We start from the raw sequence: 19,230 nt of genomic DNA on the forward strand, positions 1-19,230 counted from the left end.
CTTGGATGAGCAAAAAGTGTAGTTTCAGAGTAGGTAAGTGTAGCAATTTTTTACCAAGCACTCTTTACAACCAAAGTTGACATAAATATATTATTATTATCATTATTATTAGAAAGACAAATGAATGGTTTTCTTACCTTACATAAACAGCTTGATAAAATTGTATTTAATCACTAAATCAGTATTGATGAATGTCTCAGACTGGAAGATGATGGGAACAGACAACTGAATTATTGTTAGTGTTGAGGTTCATCCCAAAACAGGCATTTATTTACATACATCATGACATGCATGTCAAATGCACACACACACACACACACACACACACACACACACACTAGTAGTAACCATGGTCACTTCAATGTTTTCAAATGAAGAAATTAGTGCACAAATGTGTCAAAGGGGAGGAGGTTTCCAATCCAACTTGGTTGTGAACAGATGGGCAATAAACAGGATGAAGAGCTTAAATTTATATCCATGAACTGAGCTAAATCAGTACAGTGGGCTATAAACAACAGAATTCTAATTGATTGACTGACAAACTTGAGAAAAGACCATAAACCAAACTTGTGTAGTCCAGTGGGCTAAAAACATGATTCCAACTGACTGAAAAATGTGAGGAAAGTCTATATAACACTGATACAGCCTTCAAAAACTTGTCTGCAGTAGCAAGCAGCAGATCTGAATCCACAGTCAGCAAGCAGATCATCACTTTGGCCCTCATGACATCCTGCTCCATTGCGTTTTTCTTTTCTATCATTTGGGGCTGATAGAATGAAGCCATGGATTTAAACTTTCCAATGGCTTTCTCACTGTCACAGTGTCAGCATTTGTCTTGGTATCACAGTGCAGAGTACAATAAAACAACCCGCCATACTTACACGAGAAGTCAGTTTTGCATATTGTGCAGAAAACAAAGTATGGCCCCTTCTTTTACAACACCAAACAAGGGTATTTCTGGTGATATGAATTGATAAACTTTTGCTCCAACTTTCGTTTTTTTCTTGCAATCCGACTTTGGTGTTAAGGCTGCACAATTTCACAATCTGATTCTTTGTCTGAAGTTTCGTGATGTCGTTTCTTGTCCACCATTTTGGACCGTGAAAGAGAGACACATTCAGTTATTATGTGCACTTGTGCTTGGGCACGCAATTGCTTAAAGCACTTATCATAAGAACATTTGCGGGCGGCGATTTAGAATAAAACAAAGAAATGCAGTCCCATGAGCTGAAAAATAGATGCCACCAGTTGAAGAGAAAAAAACAACCTGAATCTGTGTTTGGACCACATTGGGAGTGAACCACGTAGCCGGCAACAGGGCATTTGCGCAGTTTTGTGTACTGCTGTGTAGCAGTGTAGGTACAGCTTCAAAAGAGGAGAATGGTACGCCTATGTCATAGTATAAACAGGTCTGCACAGAGCTGTAAATGTTTTTAATAATATGAAGAATAGAATGGACTAACAAGAATCACAAGGTATACTCTGCTAACACAGAGAAAAAGGCACTGAAAATGAAGAGAGCAACAGACGAAAGTCTCCAAAACGAATGCATGTACTTCACCTTTGTAACCAGGTACATGTACTTGAACACTTCCTGTGACAGTCCTTTGGGGGAATCCTTGTCTCTTGCTATGGTCAGAAGTTTCATGAGGATTTCCTCTGTGAAACAGAACTCATTTGTTATATTTCATTCTCAAGGATGAACCACTGTGAATGTTATGTTACTCTTACAAGTTCAGTACAAGTTACTTCATCTGTTTTAATCATTATAACATGTTTAGCACAAATAATTTCATCAGTGTTCAAGTACTAAAAAACATGTTTCAACAAGAAAAACAAATAGGACAATGCTAGTATAACTAAGTTTGTTCAATTTGACAAGTATGTCATTTAGAACTATATAATTTCCTAATATGCCCATGAATAAATTTACAGACCTGCTGCCTGTACAGTGTGTGTGTGTGTGTGTGTGTGTGTGTGTGTGTGTGTGCACGCATGCGCACTGTGTGCGTGTATGTACATGTCTCTAAGGGCATGTACAAGTTTACACATTCATTCAATGTTTTCAGCTATAGTGTACACATTCATTCGATGTTTTCAGCTATAGTGTAAGTATAAACACGTACAGATATTAATGTATTCAAATTATTCTTTTGAAGGTATTGCAGCATAAGTAACAAAAGTCTCTTCCCTAACGATAACCTGTAAATCATCATCACAAAAATCAAGCTGATTTAAACATGATAATGTGATACTTTACATTTTTACAATGCTGCACACTTCTACTTAAACATTTGATAGAATAATAAAAGTAAGGGAGTTTGCCAACATACCAAGATATGGGTCAATCAGGTGGGGCTGCTCTTGATAATCATCAACGATATCTGAAACAAAAAAAAACTTTCAAAAAACTTTACAAAGAAATTATCTTAAAACCTGCTTAACTTCTCCCTTGTACTCATGCAGCCACACACACACACACACACACACACACACACACACACACACACACAAAGTGTGTGCACAAACAATAACAAACTTTTTTTCTTTTCTTTTTTAAGAGTGGCTGGGTGACACAGACATGATTCAACTGTAAAGGGTTTTCTTTTCAATTTCATCAAGCACAATTTTCCACTAATTTGGTTTCAACACATACAATGATACATTATATCAAATTTTCATTTAAATCATGTTGATAAGTCACGATCTTATGCAGTTAGCAATTCTATTATCATTAACAAGAAATTGAGTCACAGCTTCTCCAAGAAAACTAAAACTTAGTAAAAGAGCAAATTTCATGAGGTCCTACACACACACACACACACACACACACACACACACACACACACACACACACATATATATATATATATATATATATATATATATATATATATTACATGTGTATATACCATATGCCAGCCTCTTTTGTCTCATTCACTGATTCAGCGTCCTGTGATTTTTAGGAAATAAACTGATACAGCTTAATGTGTAGCCACACAACTGAATTCAGTAAGGACAGTTTAAAATGACTGTTACTTAGTAATATGTATGCATAACTTGCATGCATATACAGTACCACATTGACAAATATGTGTGAATCAATGTCCAGAAATATTAAAATATTTTCGATATTATTAATTTTTGTTTAATTATTAGCATCACTGAAAATTAATAACTCTGTCATAAGGATAAACAAAGCTTGAATTGAAAATGTCGAACTTTATACTTGGTTTAAGTCATCCATGACTCATCCTACTTCTCGTGTGAAGCACACTTGACATTACTTCTGCTTTCATTCCTGGATCGAAATTATTAACTTACATGTAAAACGTTCCAACGCCATCTCACTCCTTCGTAAGTCGTTCCAGACATTTTTCAATGAATCTATCAATTCTCGGACTTCTTGAATTTCAGTAAATTGTTCGTGAGTTGCCCGTTTTTCTTCTTCGCAGTCTGCCAGATCCTTCTGATCCGAAGACCGATTTGCGTCTGAAACGGCCGCCATGGTGAAAACTATATCCGAAATACCGAGACTACACGAGAAGCTTTAGAGTGAGTTCCCTTACACGGTGCACCTTTCGCTTTCATGAAATATCAAGATTTATGTGCAGGTGCAGCTTGTTTACATATCCCCCCTTCGGAGTCTAATTCTTTATGTCACAGGATCCCTCATTTTTTTTTAGTTTAACTTCCTCCTGGCTTGCACCAATAAGGTGTTCAGTTCTAGGGTCTTAGTTTTGTGGAAATTTCGTTCGACGTGATGGAGAGCCATGCCATTGTCACTTGTAAAGACTCGAGCTCATGGCATACTCGTTGCTACCTCAGCTCTTGCTGCTTCTCATTAAATCTCAGTCCTGCTTCCTCCTTCCAGTTATGTTTTCACTTTTTTTACATTTCAGCGACATTTTAAAGCTTTGTGCTACAAAATGTTTGCTTTACCACTTTAGACAAATGACTGTTCTTTTTGGATGTTTGATTACTTTGGAAATGCTATTAATAATATATATATATATATATAATAAAGTTGTTGGCTTTGAAGTTAATAATCATAGCCATAAGTCTGTTGAAGGTAAGAAAGACAGGAATTAAAGTTACTGCTGTGCACAATGCCATCAATGACCTTATATCAGCATTTATGGCCGGATCATCTGACTCGTTCTTATTCTTCTTGTTCTGCTTTCCCTGGCCACACTAGATTTTCAGTCTGGTCAGGACAGCGAATTCTGCAGTCCATCGCAGGGACCCCGCCGGTCCCCATAGTTTCTCCTGGGGCTCCACCGAGCTGGGCCATGTCTGGCATCTCAGAGTGTCGAAGGTGGGGCAGGACTGCAGGATATCGGAGGGGGTCTGTGGGCCTGTGTCACAAGGGCACTGGTCAGTATTTGATATCTTCAGACAGTAGAGATGGGAGAGGAGCTGAGAGTGTCACATTCACAGTCTGAAGATTGTGACCTGTGCTGCTCTGTCCAGCTCATGAATGCCTGACTCATTCAAGTTGTGAGGTCCCCCACTACCATTTGAAAACTTTGGAGAGTTTAGATACATGTACAGGTTTCAAAAATAAGAATGGGAAGACTCTTTCATCTCTGGGAGAGTGGCTGAAATGGGTTTTAAGTGATTTTACTTACTTTCAGACAGCTATGTCAGTTCAGAAGAGAAGAACTGTAGAAAAGAATGGGATCCCAACTTTGCCAGTTTGATTGAGCAACTCCACATTTTGGCTGTTGCTCCAATCTCCATCTTGATTTTTTTTTTCATTTCATACTCTGGTTTCCTGACTAACCAAAAAACAACAACAAATGTTTGCTTCAGTTCAATAAAAAGTAGCATAGTTTGTTGGCCAAGATCACAAAGAGTATAGAATAAAGCAGAGACTAATGATTATTGATGATGATTAGATCAAAAGTTACTTCAGAGTTTTTTGATTGACTGACTTCTGTTTTCTACTCTGGGCTGGAATTTTGAGAAAGCCACCTTCAAGTTCATTTCAATCATTTCTTGCTCTATAAGTCCTGTAAAAAAAGATGACTGTATTGAAAGAAATGTGAGCCAGAATATTTCAGTGAGTGCCTTGTCTCCAATCAATTATGGTTTGTTGATTGATATTGGCCTGCATTGTGCCCTTCAAGTTCATTTCAATCATTTCTTGCTATATGAATCCTGTAAAAAAAAGATGACTTCATTGAAAGAAATGTGAGCCAGAATATTTCAATAAGTGCGCCTTGTCTCCAATCAATTATGGTTTGTTGATTGAGGCCTGCATTGTGCCATGCCAGCATTAAGATTTTCAGCAGAGGAAACACTGACCTTGAATACCTTGAATATCATGTGGAAACAGCAAAGCACAAGTCTTATGTGGTTGCTGCCAGGACCCAATCCAAAATCACACTCTAACACACATGCACACAACATATTCAAAGAGAAATAGAAGCTAAAAGAAATAATGCCTATTTGAAATCTTATTCATTTTGTGTAAGCTGGCCACACATATAGGTGCTGCTCTTTTTTTTTTTTTTTTTTTTTTTTTTTTTTTTTTTTTTTTTTTTTTTGAAGTTGGCTTTTCAGGAAAAAGTCAACAAGGTGTGCTGTAATGATATTTTCTTTCACATTGTTACTCCAGTTTTTAATTGCTCAAAGAACTATTTCCTTTTTCTCATGTGTAAACTGTTGATATTCTGCTTCAGCGTTTCATTTTTGCAGGTGTAAAATGAACAAGTGCTAAGTGCAAGATGATGAATATGCATGGAACAAGGCTTCTTAAGGGTGCCTCTGACTGTTCTCTAAAGCTGCAACATGCCTTCAAGTCAATGCTGAAAAGGTTTCAAACTGGGGGCAAGGCTGTATTGGATGCTGTCCATTCTGATTCTGCTCCGATTACTGATATGAATAAAGCAGCTATATATGTTCATGTAAGTGAAAACTTGTGAATTATGTGTTTGGATGTAAAGATAAAAAGATGCATGCAGAGGAACGCTTTGTCATGTAAACAGCTCTTTTTCTTTTAAATAAAGATCCCTTTTTTTTAATGGTAATAGTAAAACAACAGAAGAAATTCAGATCATATAGACGTAATGGTAATGATCGAATGTCTTATTGATGATGCATGTCACACACATTGATTCTTCTTTTTCATTCAAAATAAACGTTTTATTTTTACAGTGACTTTTCTACTTGAGAAACATTTTGTTGTCAGCTGAAGTGCTTTTTCACTGCATTTAATGTACATGTGGTATTTTTTCAGTGGCCATTTTGCAGAAGAAGATGCACATACTGCAATTTTAATAAATATATCAAGTGAGTATACTATTCATTAAAAGAAATGAAATTTGTTTTTTTTAAATATCAGTAGAAATAAAAGTGTTTTTTTTTTAATATCAGTATTAGTTCTTCATTATAGAATTGAAGCTCTTCTAATTTGATTTCTTGAAATAAATGAATGAACAATATTTTTTCTGAGGCACGGAAAGAGAAAATAGTAGAATATATATTGATTTAAAGACAAGCTGTCTCTGTCTGTCCATGATAATGTGTGCACATGAATTTCTGGTTGTCTCAGTGTGTGTATAGACCTGTTAATCAGTCAGTCAAATAACATGTCAGCCCAGGTTTTCAGATGTGTTCAAACAATCTGTAGAAATCTGTTCCAGCTCTCTATTGCCCAATGGGACTGAAAATAATTATTTAAATGAGTTCAGCACTACAAACCACAAGACTAGTATAGAATAGCATGAAGAATCATATAATTTCAGACTCTTTTTTTTTTTTTTTTTTTTTTTTTTTTTTAAGAAGATAATGCAATTTTACAAGAATATTTAAGTCACAGGGATGAGTGCCACTTGTCTAGGTCCAGCCTGTTTTATTTTAGCCATTCTTCTGTTCATTGTGAATTATTGTGCTATTCCTGTTCTTCAGCAGTCAAGTCAATCATGGAAGAATGAAGAGATGTTTACAGCAAGAAGCCACCACATTGGTAAAGATGAGCACTGCTGAAGAGATCACATCTGTCTTCTTTGGTGGAGGTATGAAGAAATTACTCATTATAACAATTCTCTATATTTTATTTTATTGAGCAGCTTGGAAATTGGGGATTCAGTTTTGACAACCCTTCCATGACTGTTAGAAGTAGCTTGCAAAATGTGGAAAACCCAACAGAATAAAGATATAACACAAAACAGGAGAAGAAGAAAAACAGTATAAAAAAATAATTCCACACCCCCACTCCCCCTGTAACTCTTCTTCTATATCACATTATGTAACCCAAAGAAGAATGAGAGTATGCATCATAACTCACAACTTGCATTACCTACTGGAATAAGTTGCAAGAAACATTTTGTTCTGTGTTGACTTTCATGTTAAAGGATATGTCAGCATATAGTATATGTGACTTTGTGTGCATTAACACAATGATGTCAGAACATGCACATGTGTGCACACGAGCGCGCACGCGCGCGCACACACACACACACACACACACACACACACACACCACATATGCACACACACACACATACACACACATGTATATGTATAAGTTTGTGTGTTGGGATCCGTCTGTCTTGGGAGACAATGGAACTCTGTGCCTAGATTGGTCAAGTTGTTGAGTTGCAGCGCCTGCTGTGGCTGTACAGTCCAATTCTGGATTGGCAGGCTCTGTAACAGTTGTCACAGGTGAAAATCATGCCTGGCTCAGAGGGTACGGATTCTGCCCTCTGCCATCTGCACTCTCTCCCCTGTTCTCAGTGTTGTTCTGTCTTCTCCTTGCTCCTCTGGACACATGCCTTCACGGTCCTTCTCCAGCTGTTACGATCTTCAGCCACCACCTCCCAACCTGCTGGGTCGATGTTGCCTGCCCTCATGTCTCATTTGCAGATGTTCCTGTAGTGTAGGACAGGTCTTCCTACAGGTCTGGAACCAGTGGCGAGCTCGCCATAAAGGATGTCCTTGGGGATTCGCCTGACGTGGCCGAGCCCAACATATATATGTGTGTGTGTGTGTGTGAGTGTGGACATACATATATATGTGTGTGTGTGTACATTCACACAGAGAAAGAGATAATGCCAACAAATATCAAGTGAAAAACTCTGCACTCATGGATGCTGGCTTCTGAGTCTGGCGCATAGCTACTAGGCCACCACTCCACTATATATCAGTGACACATGTGGACAGGAACACCAAGTCTGGCAGAGCCACAGACCATTGGATCAGTGCTGGAGACAGTAGCCACTGCAGCCAGGCTGACACTGGGAGCTGAGATCAGCATGGAGATCAACCCTACAGACAGTGAAACAAAGAAACTAAGGTGAGTGCTTGGGTCTTGTCATCAATTTCTTTGTTGTCTGCAAGAAATATTACTTGTTCACATTGAGAGTGGGAGTGAGCTTGGGGCTGGGATACATGAGAAGATGGAAAAGGAGGGTAAAGAGAGAAAGAGTATGTGTATGTGCATGCTTGTGTGTGTATGTGTCTGTGTGACACACTGTCTTGAAGCAGAAGCAAAATGAATAGCTCTTTAAAGAAAGAAAATAAGTTTCCTAGTTTATGCTGGGAAGGCGAGATCAGAACCTGAAATACTAGTTAATTCTATTAAGGGTAGTATCACAGTAGAAACCACTACAAGTGTTTGTATAACTGATAAAAGAAGTAAAATAATTACTTTACATGCAAACCAGGAATGCCAAGTTTCTGGCATTTGACAGATTTCTGTCTTCTATCCTTTAAAAAGTTCAGTTTTACTTGAATTTGAATGGTTTGTGAGGCTTATGGTGGTACAGAATTTATTGGCAACTATGAATTGAAGGAAGCAGGTATAGGCCACATGACTGTCTTCCAACAGAATTCATGTTGCATTTCTCTTCTTCTTCCCCCTCCTCTCTCTCAATCTCCCTCTCCCTCTCCCTCTCTCTGTCTCTCTGACCCTCACCTATGGTTTATCTGTCTCCACACTGCCATTCATAACATTTTTTTTTTTAATTTCCAGAGATTTTAAGCTGGCAGGTGTTAACCGAGCATCAATAGGTGTCCAGGTATGATTCTCATGGTATTTTCATCAGCTAAAATAGAATTATGTTGAATAGTAGTTTTATTTATTGATTGAACAGTAGTCAGATAAAAATCCCCAATATGTTAACGGGATTTTGTTTTCATGTTGTGATAAATGTCAGATAAAAATCCCCAATACATTAGCGGGATTTTGTTTTCATATTGTGATGCATTACCATACTTTCACAAAGCGAAGAAAGGTGACTGTGTACCAATGTCATCTGAATGAAAACAGGGTGACTGTAATTGATTTGAAGGAAAAGAATAGTGACAACTTTCAGTCACTTTCTAAGAGATGAACCTGATCATACATTTTAAATGACATCTCCAAATCAGATTTTTAGTATGTATTTGCAATTGGTAAGAAGACTCAAGTTAGCAAAATGCACTCTCTTCGCAATGGTAGCAGTGATAGCCGCTTCCATTTTCATTTCCTGTTCTGCAGTTGTTTTCCCTTGATCTTTCTTCATAGATGTGCACAAGTCTATGTAGTTGATGTACTGTGTCTTTTCTTTTCATGATATAGTGGCTGAAGTGTTGTGTTGTTATTCATTGTACCCTAACAACATGACCAAAGAGTTTTTCATGATGCTGCTAAAAAAAAAAAGATATCTGTTTCAGACACTGAGTAATGCTGCTTTAAGACTTTTGGGAAGAGAGCACAATGCTAGTGACAGTTTGAGGTCAGTATAAGATATTTTGTAGTTTTAACAGTTTCCAGGAAGTAAGAATATACTTGTTTTTATGCACACAAAAAAACTGAGGGTTCTTTTTCAGTGAAATTTCATTGAATTTATAGTACCATATATGTCATCACCATAATGTATGAAAGTTGTTTACAAAAAAACGAGGGTTCTTTTTCATTGAAATTTCAATGAAATTACAGTACCAAATAAGTCATCACCATAATGGCTGAGAGCTGTTTACATTCATGTCACTGCAAGGCTGATGCCAGCCAAGCAAGCATGGTTTTGTTTTTGTTTTTTGTTTTTTCCTGGAAGTTTGCCAAAAGTGCCTGACCTTTTCTTGATGAGTAAAATATGAATGCAGACACTTAGTTCCAAGTATTATCTATTTCTTGTTTTTTTCCTCATTCCACTCTTGAATGACTTTCCTTGGTCCATCTACAACTGAGGCAGCCCATTGTTCCAGATGCCTGGAGACTGCAAGTGACATATTCAATGAACATACTTCAGTTGATTTGATGTTTGGTTACCCTGGACAGTCTCTCGAATTGTGGAGAAAAGAACTGTTGGAGGTAAGGAAAAGGAACTTTATTTCAGTGTTGATGTGTAACAGATTCATGCACACACTTATGTATACATGACACACACACATATACAAATATGCACACACACATATGTGCGCACGCGTGTACACACACACACACACACACACACCACACAAATATGCACTCACAGATACACACACACAAACACACACGCACATGCACCCACACACACACACACACACACACACACACACTGAAAATGCCGAACATGTTGATGAATGTGTAAACTTGTGCACGCCCACAGAGACGTACACACACACGCATGCACGCACATACACTGTGTGTGTGAGAGAGAGAGAGAGAGAGAGAACATGCATACAGCTCAAATCTGAAGTCAGCACTGTCAGAGCTAATTCTATGGTCATTGCTGCTGCTGATGACAACAACATGAAATCCTTTTCAGTGCAAGGGTGATGAACCAACTCCATTGAAAATTATTCCAACTCATAGGATGTTGTTCAAACTCTAAACTCTGATCAAGAAATTACAGCAGAAGAAAGGACAACAATAAAAATGTGGAGTGTTTTGGGGGTGTTTTTTTAAACTCTGTACATGTGGTCTGTGTGTGTGTATGCATAATGCAGCTGCACACTATTCCTTTCACATGTTCACAGGTGTGAACTCTATCACAAGTGTTGTTCTTTTTTTCAGCCCAGGGCTGGCTCTTACCCAGAACTGAGTGCTATGGGCTCAAATGGGAAGATCAGGACCACACAGTCTTCGGTCATCCACTTCACAAATGTGGAGTGTTGCTCAAATTTCCTGACCAGCACTGTAGATGTTTACATCTCTCAGCCTGGTTGTTACCAGGATATATTATGATAGCACAGTCTTGTCAAGTTGTCCAAAACCTAAACAGACCCCTATAGCAGCAGCAACATCTTCATCACCCCCATCATCATTCATCAGCATCAGAATATAGAAAACATGATGTCCCAAATTCTGGAGCACAAAAAGAAATAGCCATGTGTGCTTGTATGATGCAGATGCTGGCTGTGTGTGGCCATCACATTTCACTGTATCAACTCACACTGGAAAGGGGCACTCAGCTTTTCAAGGACGTAGCTGCTGGTTTGATCGTATGATTTTTTTTCTTCTTGTTGATTTTTAATTTCATCAGTATGACTTGGTTGTTTGTTGGTTAGTGCTTGGTTTGACTCATGTCTATTTGAATGCTTTCATTACAAATGAAGCCTGAGGTATTGTTGTTTGTATTTTTCCACACAGTTTTAATCATAATGGAAAAGTAATAGATAATCCTTGTGTGATCATGAGATCAACTATCCTCCTTGTATTTTTTTTTCAAAGACTTGTAGAACACTGTTTTGTGTTTGATTGTTTATGTAGATAAATACTGTAGGATTTGGAGTCAAGTACACCATATTCTGCCCCGTTGTCAATGGATATTGAGTCCTAATGGTGACAGAGATTATTTTCTGCCAAATGTGTTCTCCTTCCCCCCACCCCCCTACCCCCCACCCTGACCCCCCCCCGGCCCCCCCCCCCCCCCCCCCCCCCAAAAAAAAAGAAAGCGATGAAATTGCTACCAGGTCAGCTTTTTGTGTAAATTTGATATAAAAAACCCAAAGTATTTGATTGTAGGACTTCAAACATTTTCATCTTCCTGCAAACATGAACATTTTGTTTACATTGTTATAGATCATGCCAAGTCCAGATGAAGTTGCCGACATGTACTTAGCAGCCTTGGAGGTAAGGTTCTCTGACAGATTCTTTTCAGCAGTGTTTTGTGTTCTAGTTTAGCTCCATATCACCTTTCCTTTTCATTAATAATCAAAAGGCTGTGGACCGATCACGGTTTTTTTAGTAAGGTTATGGGTTGTTATGATAAATCTCCATGGGTTCCCATTGTTCATAGTTGTTAGGAAAGTGTTTCCTCATTATAAGAATTTAAAACGTTTGCTGTTAATTTGTATTGGAATGCTGAATTTATCTACGCAGAGCTTATTTTCAGTTAGCTTTGTTTTTCTGCATTTTGTTTATTGTACAGATTTATTACAGTATTGTATTGAATATTCTTACATGCATAAATCTGTGACTAATTTCAATTTTTTACTTTCCAAATACCTATCCCATTGTTTTCTTCTTTTTTCTCAGTTACTTGCATCACATGGATATGAGCAGTATGAAGTATCAAATTTTGCAAAACAGGTGAGTTTAAACTTGGTGTGTTCTGTTTATTATTAAAATCCAAGCACTTATCATGGGGAAAAAAGTTATTATGAAATTTGATCTGCATTGTTGCAGATACATAACAGCCATTGTCTGAAAATTCGGGAGTGGGTGGATGGAGGGGAATGATAGCCAAATTAATAAGAATACTCTTTAATACTTTTATGTGTTTTGTCAGTGTATCTCTGGCTTCTTTTTTTTTAATACTTTTTTATGTATAGTTTAGTTCATACAAGATGCCTAGGCTTCTGTCACTTGATGAATGCTCTGGTTCATTGATGGTAATTCATATCATCCATTTTGTTGATGGGCACAAATGCCTTGTGGTTTCTTGTGGAATTGATGAACAGCTCATACTGTTCAGAGGATTTTAAATGTCAGTGTATCCATGATTTGACTGATTTCTCTACAAATAGGAACATTATTGTCAGCACAATATCAGCTACTGGACTGGACTGCAGTACATTGGAATTGGGCCAGGTATGTTCAGATACAAATCATGTATTTCTCTTAAGATTCTTATACAGTCTTTTTTCCACTACTTCTTTTCTAACCCATTGTCAGCACCATTTCAACTAGAACTCCTTAATAGTAAGCCTGTCCTAGGGCTATGATAAATGTAAATGCAGCCAGAGGGTTCTTATTGATTTAGCACAGACACTATCATGTATAGAGATACTAAAGGAGTGGGGGGGTTTTCTTGCTCATTGGAAAGTCTTTGTCTTACTGGGACATTGCAACCTTTTGGTATTGTGTGTACACACGGTGTGTTATTTCCTGGATTTGATCAGGGAAGACAATGGATTTTGTTTCCTGCTCTCACAACATTGGCACTTCAGTGTTTTGGAAAATGTATGCTTTAGCCCCTCGGAAGAGAAAGTATGAAATAAATGAGTTGATATAATTACTTATGGACAGGTAAACAAAACTACAAGCTGACAGAAATGATTTAGACAAACAATTTTTTTTATTTCCAAGAAAATTAAACAACCCAGTTTCATGGAGAGAAAAACCCTTTTTCGGCATAGAATCTAGTGCAAAAAGTATCTTGTTTGTATTTACTTGGAGAAGCCAGTGCAGAACTAAAGCTAAGAAAATTCATAATATATGAGAATTTGTTTATGTAGGTATTTCTTAACAATGTACTTCATGCAACCTTTCTTTATGTAACTAGTGACTTCTCTTCTTCCACACATTCTCACAAGCATAGGTCACGCACGTGCGCGCGCACGCGCACACACACACACACACACGCACGTGCTCACACACAAACACGCATGCTCTCAAACACACACGCACGCATGCACACACACACGCACACACATACAAAAACACATACTCTCTCTCACACTTCTTTCTCTATCTGTCTCTCTCACTCTCTCTCTCTCTCTCTCTCTCTCTCTCTCTCTCTCTCTCTCTCTCACACACACACACACACACACACACACACACACACATCACCATCTTCCCCAATTTTACTGTATTTTTTGTAAATTTGAATAATATATTTTTCATTTATTTTAATTTTGCCATCTTAAAAAGAGGACCAAAAAAGAAAACTTTAAAAACAATATCACTAAATCATGTATGAGTCTCTCTCTCTCTCTCTCTCTCTCTCTCTCTCTCTCTCTCTCTCTCTCTCTCTCTCTCTCTCACACACACACACACACACACACACACACACACACACACACACACACACACACATCACCATCTTCCCCAATTTTACTGTATGTTTTGTAAATTTGAATAATATATTTTTCATTTATTTTAATTTTGCCATCTTAAAAAGAGGACCAAAAAGGAAAACTTTAAAAACAATATCACTAAACCATGTATGAGTCTCTCTCTCCTCTCTCTCTCTCTCTCTCTCTCTCTCTCTCTCTCTCTCTCTCTCGCACACACACACACACACACACACACATACACACACACACTCTTTTTCTCTGTGCCTGTCTCCCTTGAACACAATCTGCAGTGTTCATTTCCAGGTACTTTCAGCATATACTGTAATACTCCGATTTTGGCAGGTAGCCATGGGAGAATATGGACAACAGAAAACAACACAGGCCAAAGACATGCCTGCATCCAAACACTGGAACCAGAAAACTGGATGTGGGAAGTGGAAAAGTTTGGACATGCCACCAGGAAATCAGTGACACAAACAACCAAAGAAATGTAAGTGGACATAGCTACCTGATAGGTACCATGAGCCATTTGTATTCTTGTTTAATTATTCTCACATCAGCATTCCACCAGGAAGGCAGCCATTCATGCACAGAATAACCATGAAGGAAGCAGCTGACAGAAGTCATGAGTCATGTGTACACTTGTTGTTTTGGCTTGACTTGTTGTATAATATGCTGGTACATTGTTGTCATCAAAGTCATAGTTTCATGCCAGTTACCTGACTGGTTAAACCTAAATCTTCAGGCTTTTGAAAACTGTCTTGATTTGCAGCTCATTTCAAAATTTTTGTGACCATTGTATTTGGTGTTATAGTGACACTAGTTGTTGGTTATGTGTGTGTGTACATGTGAATTATCATTAAAATGAATAAAAGGTTAAGATGGATTAATTGTTTTTAAGCCTTTTAATTTCCATCCCAAACATGTAAATGACATATAAAAGTATACAGACATGAATACATATGCCTGATGTACAAGTGGTACTGTAGTGATTTGGATGCTGGAAGCTTTTGCATTTGAGATGTGGAAGTCATAATGTTTGAGAAGTTCTCTTCATTGCAGTGAAGGCATTCCTATGGATGTCATAGGGAAAAAACATTACTGATGCTTTGATCAAAAATCCATTTTTCAGTTTGACATCTGCAACAACACCAAAGCTGTTTGATTCTCTTTTTTGTTATCCTTGTATGTCTGTTGTATGTACTTCTGTGTATTGTGTGTAATTCTTTTACAGATTGGAAGAACTGGTATCTGTTGGTTTGAGAACTAAATGGGGACTGTGCAGTAAAGTGAGTATTGATGTGTGTTCAGTTTACAGTTTGTATAATCGATTATACATTTCACATCTCACACACACACACACACACACACACACACACACACACACACACACACACACTCACACACTCACACGCACAATCTGTGTGTTCATACATACTGTCAAATACAAGCTCTGCTCCATGCTACTGAAAAGTGTATTTGGGTACATTTACTGAAAATGGAGCTACATACTGAGTAAAGTTGTATTTATGGTGAAATTAGCACTACACATCATGCAAAACGCTTTTTCTCATCTGATGTCAATCAAGTGTCAGAAAAAGAAGAAGAATCAAGTCTTGGGTCACAGAGTTACTGGTAGCATCTATTCATTGTTTAGCATACCTGCTTTTGTTATGTTATTGGTGTGCTTTCTTGCCACGGCAGATTCCCCAGTGTGAAGTTTGGCTCTCCATTTGAAGGCTATGGCACTGGAGTTTATTGCCACCATTTTTTTCTGTCTGCATGTTCTTGTGAGAGCGTTTTTTTTCTACAGAATTTTATCATAGACAGCTCTTTTGATACTGTGAGTTCTCCCATAAAAAGTGTGTTCTGCTCAGAGGACCTCTGTTTATTGTCTCATCTGAAAGACTCCACAAGGTACTGCTATTGTCTCATCTGAAAGACTCCACAAGGTGCATCTGTTGTCTCATCTGAAAGACTCCACAAGGTGCATCTATTGTTTCATCTGAAAGACTCCACAAGGTACATCTGCTCATCAGAAAGACTCCACAAAGTACATCTGTTGTCTCATCTGAAAGACTCCACAAGGTTCATCTATTGTCTCATCTGAAAGACTCAGCAAGGTACATCTATTGTCTCATCTGAAAGACTGCAAGGTGCATCTATTGTCTCATCAGAAAGACTCCACAAGGTACATTTATTGTCTCATCTGAAAGACTCCACAAGGTACATCTATTGTCTCATCTGAAAGACTCCACAAGGTACATCTATTGTCTCATCTGAAAGACTCCACAAGGTACATCTATTGTCTCATCTGAAAGACTCCACAAGGTACATCTATTGTCTCATCTGAAAGACTCCACACTACAGATAATTTTTTTTTTCTTATCCTTCATCATGGCCAGCAAAATCAGCTGTATTGTCAAGATGTATTTGTGTTTCAGAACTGGTCTGCTCTGTTGCCATCTGTACCATTGGCAAAGCTCTTCAAGTCTCCTGGAACTGATCGCTGGATAAAAAGTGGTCATCTTAAACAGTCTCAGAGGTATATCTTTATTTCATTGAAAATTCTGAGTATACTTTTCACATAAAGATTCAGAGTATACTTTAAAGGTATACACATATGTGCCTTTATTTTAATGGGCGTAAATTGTATTTTAAACATAAATCATCACAAATTTTGGAACATATGTTAAATTTGTCCCACATTAAATTTCTGGAGCTTTCTTGTTCTGCATGGGTTTAGGTTTGTTTTTTCAGTTGGAGTATAGTTTCACATGTTAAGAGTTATGTGCATTTAGCATTCCAGTTACCCTCTTATGCCCATCTCTTACTTCCTTGCGATAGTGCACAGTATTCCATATATCTCTCAACACATATTTGTTTTATTAACTCCATCATTTCGTTTTTTTCCCCTTCCATTACTGATACTTTACGTGACTGTTCCATTTACTACAGTGGCCTGCAGGCAACGCCACAAGGCCTGGTGATCCTGGACTCTATCCTACCTGACATCCTCCTGGACATTGATGCGCTGCTCACCTGATATCCCAAACTGAAAATCTGCCAATCAAATTCCGCTCTCTTCTCCTGAATGCCTTGGAAACCTGGAGAATGAACAGGAAAATTGTAAGCTGGTGTAAAGGCTTCGAAGGATGGTGCCTCTGTGGATTCCTCAGAATTCACTAAGAACAGCATGTCACTAGCAAAGAAGTGAGCGGACGCACAGGCATCAACAGCATCCTGGATGAGGTGAAACAGAGACGTCGAAGGTGGCTGGGCCACATCCTGAAGATGAATGAAATCAGACATCCTTATCCTGCCCTCAGATGAGCACCACCGGGGAAAACAAAGAAAGGCAGACCACTAGGCACATGGAGAACTGTGGAAGAGGGGATGAAAACAAAATCGGCTGGCTTGCTCAAGACTAAGATGACTGGAGATTTGTTGGTGCCTTATGCTCCGGCCACAGCAAGGTGGATTAAATAAGTAAACAAGTTAGTCATGTGAAGCCACCAATAACATCAGAAATTAACTTCCAGAAAGTGCAAGGCTGTGTGTACAATATGACTTGTGTTTGGTGGGAACATCAAGTGCGTGAGGCCCAGACAATAAAATGTTCAAAAACAAAATGATGAGTGGTGCTTGACATAAACATGTGGTGGACAAAGAAAATGGGACCTATTTTTGCCATGTTTTAAGGCGTCAAACAAAGGCTTACTGAAGATTTGAACCAGGAGCGCTCATGAGAGTCAAGACAATATTTGTCCATGCAACGGGTTGCAAGGGCAAAACAACAGAAGCTTACCTTGGCCTCACTTTGGAAACAATATACCATTACATTTTTCAACCTTTCAGTTTAAAATTTAGTGTCACTCATGTAGGTCCACTTTTCTCATTATTACAGCATTTTTGTGTGTCTTATAGGTATTTATTATATCCTTTGCAAACAACCTGGTTGCATTGAAATTCATTTCTGAGTTTTGAGTATGGATTGTTCAGTTCAATAGTATTTGTTATGAAATTCATTTACCCACTAATGGATTGAAATGAGGTGGTTGTGGTACCCCAACCATACATTTTTTAAATTGCACAGAAGAATATGATCATGTCACACGAGGTAACTTTAAAATTTGTCCATGGTAATTCAAAACTAGATGTATGCTAATCATATGCCCCACCAAACAGTTCATTTTATCCATGAAACTGTGTCACAGAATAAGTAGTCACATGGATGGAAATCCAGAAACAGTGTATAACATGATTTTTTTTATTGCTTTCTGTTGCCTAAATTTCCTTACTTCCTTCATTTACCCCCTGCCCCTTACTACTCCCTTTCCTCCATGCTCCCTTCTCAACATGTCATCCCCACATCATCCCCTAAAGGAGTGTCAGCGTGGAGAAAAAAAAATTCTTTTTACAAAAGGGGGGAGGGGATAAACCATCATCACTGAATATACCTATTCTGTATTTTTATGTGTATCCTTCAGTGACTGAAGATACTGTACACAAATCAAGAACAGAAGTAACATGAGAAACAGGCTCTGTGTTTTAAGCAGGTATGCTGAACACTGAGGATTATGTTCATTCATATGTTGCATACCTTGCATCCCATGATGTATCACACATTCATTGAGACCAAACATTTTCAAAACCTGGGCATCCCACACTATACTGTGATCTACTTATCCTGAATTCTTGAAACAGACATGATTAACCAAGAAATTACATCAGATATTGTCAAGACTTGTTTATTTCTCTTCTACATACAAGATTTCTGCTGCATCTCTGATGGAGATGTCACAGAATTATATTTCTATATTATGAGTTAGAGAGTGACAATATAAATCCTTGCATTACATGCATTGCTCAGTGTGTTTGATTATAACTGAAACCGAAGGTTATTATTTATGGATCTGTGATTGATTGAAATCCCAACCTCCCTAGCTGTTCCAGCAAACTCACACAAACACACACACACACACACACACACACACAAACTCTTCAAATTGAAATATT

At 38.0% G+C, this 19,230-nt stretch overlaps 2 protein-coding genes across 7 annotated transcripts in view; one reads left to right on the forward strand and one right to left on the reverse strand.

The window, feature by feature from the left end:
- The window catches only part of LOC143287172 (tubulin-specific chaperone D-like), a 43,964-nt gene extending 40,426 nt beyond the window's left edge, over positions 1–3,538 (reverse strand). Inside the window, exons 1-3 of the mRNA XM_076595119.1 lie at positions 3,325–3,538; positions 2,334–2,384; positions 1,562–1,659 (exon numbers count right to left, since the gene is read on the reverse strand). Of these exons, the coding sequence (XP_076451234.1) occupies positions 1,562–1,659; positions 2,334–2,384; positions 3,325–3,508 (333 nt within the window). The 5' untranslated portion in view covers positions 3,509–3,538. The remainder of the gene's footprint in view (positions 1–1,561; positions 1,660–2,333; positions 2,385–3,324) is intronic.
- On the forward strand, positions 3,419–19,089 carry LOC143287183 (radical S-adenosyl methionine domain-containing protein 1, mitochondrial-like). Of its 6 annotated transcripts, none has more exons than XM_076595129.1 (16): positions 3,419–3,555; positions 5,704–5,912; positions 6,245–6,297; positions 6,916–7,022; positions 8,170–8,302; positions 8,981–9,026; positions 9,664–9,725; positions 10,195–10,300; positions 11,320–11,412; positions 11,993–12,043; positions 12,449–12,502; positions 12,940–13,003; positions 14,554–14,701; positions 15,446–15,500; positions 16,656–16,756; positions 17,170–19,089. In XM_076595129.1, the coding sequence occupies exons 2-16, from the start codon at positions 5,733–5,735 to the stop codon at positions 17,255–17,257; spliced, it is 1,341 nt and encodes a 446-aa protein (XP_076451244.1). In that variant the 5' UTR covers positions 3,419–3,555; positions 5,704–5,732; the 3' UTR covers positions 17,258–19,089. The 6 variants fall into 6 exon arrangements, 5 of the variants coding, with proteins under 5 accessions (XP_076451244.1, XP_076451251.1, XP_076451259.1 ...); XM_076595136.1 differs by lacking the exon at positions 3,419–3,555 and adding an exon at positions 3,564–3,614; XM_076595144.1 differs by lacking the exon at positions 3,419–3,555 and adding an exon at positions 3,630–4,377 and having other exon boundaries at positions 5,688–5,912.
- Positions 19,090–19,230: the final 141 nt, after the last annotated feature.

The sequence above is a fragment of the Babylonia areolata genome, chromosome 1 (genome assembly GCF_041734735.1).
Source record: "Babylonia areolata isolate BAREFJ2019XMU chromosome 1, ASM4173473v1, whole genome shotgun sequence".
In the NCBI taxonomy this organism is placed as follows: Eukaryota; Metazoa; Mollusca; class Gastropoda; order Neogastropoda; family Buccinidae; genus Babylonia; species Babylonia areolata.

Bases quoted from the DNA above. Each gene is read 5' to 3' on its own strand.
- LOC143287183 (XM_076595129.1), top strand. From the start codon at position 5,733: ATGATGAATATGCATGGAACAAGGCTTCTTAAGGGTGCCTCTGACTGT. The intron at 5,913-6,244 runs GTAAGTGAAAAC...GTATTTTTTCAG, and splicing joins AAGCAGCTATATATGTTCAT to TGGCCATTTTGCAGAAGAAG. The intron at 12,503-12,939 runs GTGAGTTTAAAC...CTCTACAAATAG, and splicing joins TATCAAATTTTGCAAAACAG to GAACATTATTGTCAGCACAA.